At 42.6% G+C, this 6,324-nt stretch overlaps 1 protein-coding gene across 1 annotated transcript; it reads right to left on the reverse strand.

Annotated features, from left to right (window-relative positions):
* Window positions 1-2,746: 2,746 nt before the first annotated feature.
* On the reverse strand, window positions 2,747-5,104 carry LOC147095583 (putative G protein-coupled receptor 139). Its single transcript, XM_085973971.1, has 2 exons — window positions 5,020-5,104; window positions 2,747-3,651 (listed from the first exon to the last, which is right to left on the reverse strand). Exons 1-2 carry the CDS (start codon window positions 5,087-5,089, stop codon window positions 2,747-2,749), a joined length of 975 nt encoding a protein of 324 aa, XP_085830097.1. The 5' UTR covers window positions 5,090-5,104.
* Window positions 5,105-6,324: the final 1,220 nt, after the last annotated feature.

Here is a 6,324-nt window from a genome sequence, read left to right on the forward strand (position 1 = left end):
GACCAATTCTCCGAATACCCCATTCCCAGCTCGGCTTAATCCCAAGCAACGCCCCTCCCCCCACCCAGTGTCAATTAACCTCAGAACCTTTCCTGCAGCGTTGCAGAACGCGGGGCCATCCAGCCAGCTCATCAGGGAAGGCGACCAGCAGATGTTTCCCACTGGCACTGAGGGGAAGAGGGAACTGAAGCCATCCAACATCTTGCAGTGTAACTGGTTAAAGAGCAGCAATAACAGAAGATTGGGAAATGGCCGCTTTATGGATGGCACCGTGGGAGCTAACGGAGAGCTACCTGTAAGGGGAAGAGCCATTAAGAGAGAATGAACATGTCACTTCATTATCTGTACTGTCCTCTGCACCATCATCACGGGAAGGTCTAACATTTGGATTTCACTCCTTAGATTACAAAGTTGCTGAACCAGAAACTGAGAGGGTCCCTCAAAGAACAGGCTAAAATAATCATCGGGAATCAATTGCTTTATTGCTGAAACAACTCTATCTGCAAAAACATTTCACCCATGCCTTATGTCTGAGGCACTTTATTAAAATATTACTAACTTTCTTAACATTGAAGGAACAATTTCAAATCTCATCTATAATTTCGCAAACTGGTGCTTTAGATATTACATAATGACCGCACAGAATAAAAACATGCCAAGGATTTTAAAATATGCTTTGTTAATGTTGATACATTCCTAATGAACACAAACTTGATTTCATTTTGAATTTATCTCTTGAAGGGTTGACTCCGACATTGGCCTCAGGTAAACAGTCTCCCTTTGTGAGCAGGAACAGTGACTACGTCAGCTTTATCCTTCCATAGGACCTCTGACTTTGACCCCGGTCTCCCTGCTGTTGTTTCCAACCTATTCGCTGCTACCAGAAAATATGCATCCCAATAATTTCCACATTTAAACAGGACAATGTAACCTGAGTTTTTCCCGTGTACATTCACATGCACACTTTGGCTGCCGTTCAGGATCCGAGCCATTCAATAATTTTCCACTCCCCCGCCCTCTTATCCTTTCCTCTCTACCCCTCCTTAACCGCTCTCTCCTGCCGTCATGCCTCCTTTCGTCTCTCCTCTCTCGGACATTCTGCCCTCCCAAATCGCTACCCCAATCCTTCATTACCCATCTACCTCACTACTCTTCTGCGGCCGTCGGAGGCTTTCCTCCCTCTTAGATACACCTACAGCTTCACGCTGTGCCTCTCTTGGCATCCTACGAAGGGCCCATAGAGGCACACATCGCTACCTCCTTACGAGCAGCAACCACAACTTTCCCATGCCACTGTCCCAGCGAGCTTCCCTCCCAATGTGCCAATGGAGGCTAATCTTGTCAATCTGCTCTGCGTCCAACTTATCCCTCCCAGTGCTGACCCTGTGGACGCCAGCAGTGAGGCTGTCATCACCGACCCTTTCCGCATCTCCCTCCAGAATGTCCATTCACTTGAGAACAAGACCATTGCCATTCATGAGCTTATCATTGATGATTGCATCGACATAATGGCCCTGACGGACCCTGCTTGAGGGATGATGACACCTTACCCTTAAATGAAGCCTCCCCACCTGGCTATATCTTCCACCAATTGCCCCGCTGAGACCACTGTGGTGGCGGTGTGGTTCTCATCACCAAATCGTAACTTGGTCTTTCCCTCTACTCCTCCGACACTTTCTCCTCCTTTGAACATCTCATCTTATTCCACTTCTCTCATCTGTCAATTAAAATCTCGTTCTTTGGCACCTGTCACACTGTCACACCTCAGCACACTTACTGCAAAACAGCTGCTACTTAATCCTGGATTCATAAACTGATTTTTCTAGATCTAAAAATCGTGTCCAAATATTACTTGATGCTAGACTTCTGCCTCTATTGGGCACAATCTAAACTTACCCACTGCCCTGCAGGTGAGCCACAGGACTCCAACACCAGCTCCCTGATATTGTAGAACACCAACAATGTTACCAAAATCTATCCCACCCTCCTAATCCTGTCGAAGCTCAGATCTAACCCACAGCCCCAGCATTATCATTAAGTGGTGGAGACAGTGCTTTTTGTGGTATCTCTTCTGAAACATTTTATTGTGTGCTAGAGGTTGTAAACAGGTAAGCCATGGATTGAAATCGTAGCTCACGATTTTGTAAATCGGAAATAAGACTTCAGAATCCGCATTCAATCAGGAATGGACAAAAATCAGTGAATTATTTGCCTGAATAAATGTTATAAAGATGGATATCATCATGTAATAATATTCACCTACTCAGTCACCTTAAAGCAGTAGCAGTGAGAGTATGGAATGATTCTTATCGAGATTATCCCCTCTTTAATTCTGAATTACCACGGCCGCATTTTGCAGTTTCTGCACTCTCGAACTAGCAAGCCCTGTCCCCCGTTTTTTCATTTTATTTGAAAATAAAATCATGCTGGCGAGCGCAGAAACAGGAAACTCCGGTCCATAGCATTTCACTGATGGTGAGCAATTCGCCGGAAAGTTATCCTGTGCACATTTCTATTCAACATTTTGGGTCTATTTACAGGGCTGTAATTGGAGTGATTTTAGTTTGGAATGAAAGCATCGAATGGATTGTATCACATTAGCTGCCCATTGTACATCACTTCCTGTTTCCTTTCTATTTACGACAATGCTGCTTGGTCTGCGGTCAATTCGATATTGCCCCTTTTGCATTCATTCCCACAGTTAAAATGATCCCTGTTGTGTTTTAATTCGGTGAAGGCATTTAACTTACTTAAATAAATGCGTTATTATTCCCAGGGGACGCTTAATGATATTTATCAGCTCATCTCTGAATTTACTCTGGGACACTGCATAAATAAACGTGTTGGTGCAACAACTCAAAGTGCGAAGCATATACCCGGATAGTTCCATAATAGTGAAAGGGTTATTGTAATTGGCTTCAAAAAATTGAGTATCTGCAAATTGTACAACTATATAATATATGAATCTGATCATCCATAAAAGTATAAAATTGCCAGATATGGCGAGCAGTAAAATTATGGATTTCCTTCGGTTCTCCGTCTCTGGATCATTGTGATTCTCAGCATTGTTGTTTCCACGAAGTCGCCTTCTTGCTCTATTGGCCAGTACAATGTGCCTGATGGTCAGAGCATTGAGCAGTAAAATGAACACAAATGGAACAAATGGGGTTAAAACTGTTTCCAACCACAGAAATATTACCCATATCGGTGAGGAATAGATGCTTGATTTTACAATGCAGGACCATGGTATATTGTCAATTATTTCCCGAGGTGCAAATACAAAATAGATTGGAACATTTTCTAAAACGCTCAGCCCACACACCAATGCTATAACAAGAGCTGCTGTTTCTTTGGTGCAATATTTTGATCGCAACCTTTGGCAACAAATGGCCACAAATCGATCAAAGGTGAAAGTGACAGTTAACCAGACAGAGCAATCAACAGAAGCAAAACACAAGGACAGATTGAGACGGCAAATGGGAGTGTAGTTCAAAAATGAGTACGGAAAATAAGCATCATTAATCTCATACAAGATTACAGCAAATATCAGGACCAGTAGATCAGCCGTTGCCATGGCCACCAGGTAACTGGTGATGCATCTGGAGAGACCGCACCTTCCACGGGAGAGAACCACAATTGCCGCTAAATTCGCTGCAGAGAGGAGGAAGATGAATTTACTGACTCTCCTTACATTGAGTGAATGATCTCTCGCCAGTTCATTGGTATGAAAATTCATGAATTTCTAACTTTGGCCCTCAAAATTCTCTCCGGGGTTGCTTTAACCGAACACGTAGGGTGAAAAATCCACGGGATCGAGGGCAGCGCTCGTTTTACTCCCCGCCGAATATTACTCTCCATTATCTTCAGTAGACAGTAGAATCGGCACAGTGTTAAACCAGCGCTGCTGCCGATCATGTCAGTTTACTGAGGGGCGGGTTAGGTTAACATTGCCCCACAGCGGGAGAATGGTTGGCTGGTGGGCTGAAAGGAAATTTTGTCCAAGACCCACTTGTTAACACAACCCACCGCATTTTCCTTCATTTGATAATAATTGGCAGGAAAATCCATCGGATTATTCAAAGGTGGTGTTTCCAACCATCAATTTGTCGTATCCGTCTGACCCGGCCGTAAAGAATAACATTCCCCCATAGCTGCCGGTGCAATCATTACAAACGTTGCCGCACCTTGACTTTGGGAATTAAGCAGTGTGTTGGCCTTTACTGTTGTTGGCTCACACCATTAAATGGCATCAATTCAATGCAGCATCTAATACCGCTCAGTTTCCACACTCGCAGCCTTCTGGGTTGCCCTGTTATTGTGAACTTTCCAAGTATTTACCCGCTTTTCGAGATCTCGTCTTTCACCAAAATACAGTGGCAAATGTGACCATTATTTTCGGATATCTATTTACAGTGAGAAACAATCACTGCTGCGGGCGCTTTCCAAGAAAGTTTGTGGGAAACAAACATTGATGGATATTTTGTACTTTTCACCAATATTAGCCATCCAGAGCACAAGTGCGATGCTAATATTTGACTGGATTGAAAATTAGATATAAGAATAGAAAACGCTATCAAGGTTCAGCAGGTCAGACAGAATATGTGGTGAGAGAAACATAGTTAATGTTTTAGGTTGATGATCTTTCATGAGAACTGGTCATCGACCTGAAACTTCAACTGTGTTTCTCTCTCCACATGTATTACCTGGCCTGCTGAGGTTTCCATAATCCGCTGTATTGCACTTCTGAAAATTACAAGAATTTCTACAAAGGAGACGCAATCCCACCTAAATTGCATCACTTAATAATTCAGAAGAAATTGTGCTGCCCGTCAGGTTATTACATTTAGAATATGTCGGAAACTTGGAGTTTTCTAATTATTAATTGTTTGATGGTGGTAATCAGTGTCTGCACATCAATCACATCAAAACAAACAAATATTATCAATACACCGACAGCAGGAACAGTGACACAATAAGACACTGTTAAAGATGAATAATAACAGATTAGATGTGGCTTACCAGGAATACCAACTATTGCAAGAATAGGGTAGTAAATGTTTTCTATCTGTATGATCACCGGCAGTCCCATTTTCGGAGGGAAGCAATGTTGTCTGTTAGTGTTTGAGACGCAGATCTTTTGCTTTCAAAATAAGGTCTTATTTATACCTGAGGTAAATCTCGAGTGACACATGAGCATTGCACAATGATTGGCATTAGTTACAGTCATTTAACAAACAGGTTCAGCCGAGCTGTATTTACTGCTGCTGGTCAGAGAGTGGGATATTTTGCAATAACATTTCACGTTGGAATTTCTTTTATAAATGAAACATTTTGAACTCTACACTCCTGAATTAATGGTACCGACTCCTGAAGCTGAGGATAATCGTTTACAGGAGCAGGGAAGACATTTGATGAAATAAGTGCGCACATTTGTGGTAGATTAGCACCATTTAAATTGTAGATATATCATATTTTCTTTTTACTTATACTTTATATAATATTGATATAAGGAGGTTGTGCGGTGCATGTGAGATCGAAGAGGGTTCACAGATACCACATAAAGTGAGATAGTCAGTTGTATGCAGCTGAGCAGCCCTGCAGATAAGCTGAGATGTTGGATTTCAGCATCAATAGGCTTTGGGAGGAGTTGAAAGAGACAGGGTCTGGTCTGATATGGACCGGGTGTCAGAAAGATGAATATGGCTAAGGATCTCAATAGCGGTTTGGAAGGGATGTGGCGGTGTATGCCCATCAAATTAACGGACTTGGATTGCGTAAAAGAGACGTTATGCTGCTGTTGGACCGGAATCTGGAGCGGGACACGATTTACATATATTAATCTTAGTCCTGAAATTTCAGTTTGACCTAAACTCAACAGCTTTTTGGAGGAGTGAGTTCCCCATTTGTTCCACCGTTCGTATGAAGAAGTGTTTCCCGAAATCACCGCTGAACGGTGGCGCTCTAATTTTAAGGTTATGTTCCACCAGAGAAAATAGTTTCTCTCTGTCTACCCTTCCAACTCCTTTATTTATCTTAAACTCCTCAGCTAGATCACCCTTAATCCTCTATTCTCAAGGAGGTACAAACCGCTCATCATAATTTAACCCTTTTTGCCCCGGCATTATGCTGGTGAATCTGCGCTGCAGTCACTCCAAGGACAATATATGTTTCCTCAGGTAGGGTGCCGAGAACTGAACGCAGTGCTCTAAATGGGGGCTAGCCAGATTTTGATACAACTGTAATGTCACTTGCGCCCTTTTGTATTCTAGCCCCATTAAGATAAAGGCCAACATTCCATTAGACTTTTTAAGAAAATAAGAACAT

Source organism: Somniosus microcephalus, unplaced genomic scaffold, assembly GCF_052327205.1.
Source record: "Somniosus microcephalus isolate GS21.2 unplaced genomic scaffold, FLI_Smic_1.0 unresolved_chr1, whole genome shotgun sequence".
Lineage (NCBI taxonomy): Eukaryota > Metazoa > Chordata > Chondrichthyes > Squaliformes > Somniosidae > Somniosus > Somniosus microcephalus.

What these genes read in the sequence shown, in the direction of transcription:
- LOC147095583 (XM_085973971.1), bottom strand. Translation starts at nt 5,089, where the DNA reads ATGGGACTGCCGGTGATCATACAGATAGAAAACATTTACTACCCTATT. An exon ending in TGCAATAGTTGGTATTCCTG is followed by an intron (nt 3,652 to 5,019) that starts GTAAGCCACATC and finishes TCCTCTCTGCAG; the next exon opens with CGAATTTAGCGGCAATTGTG.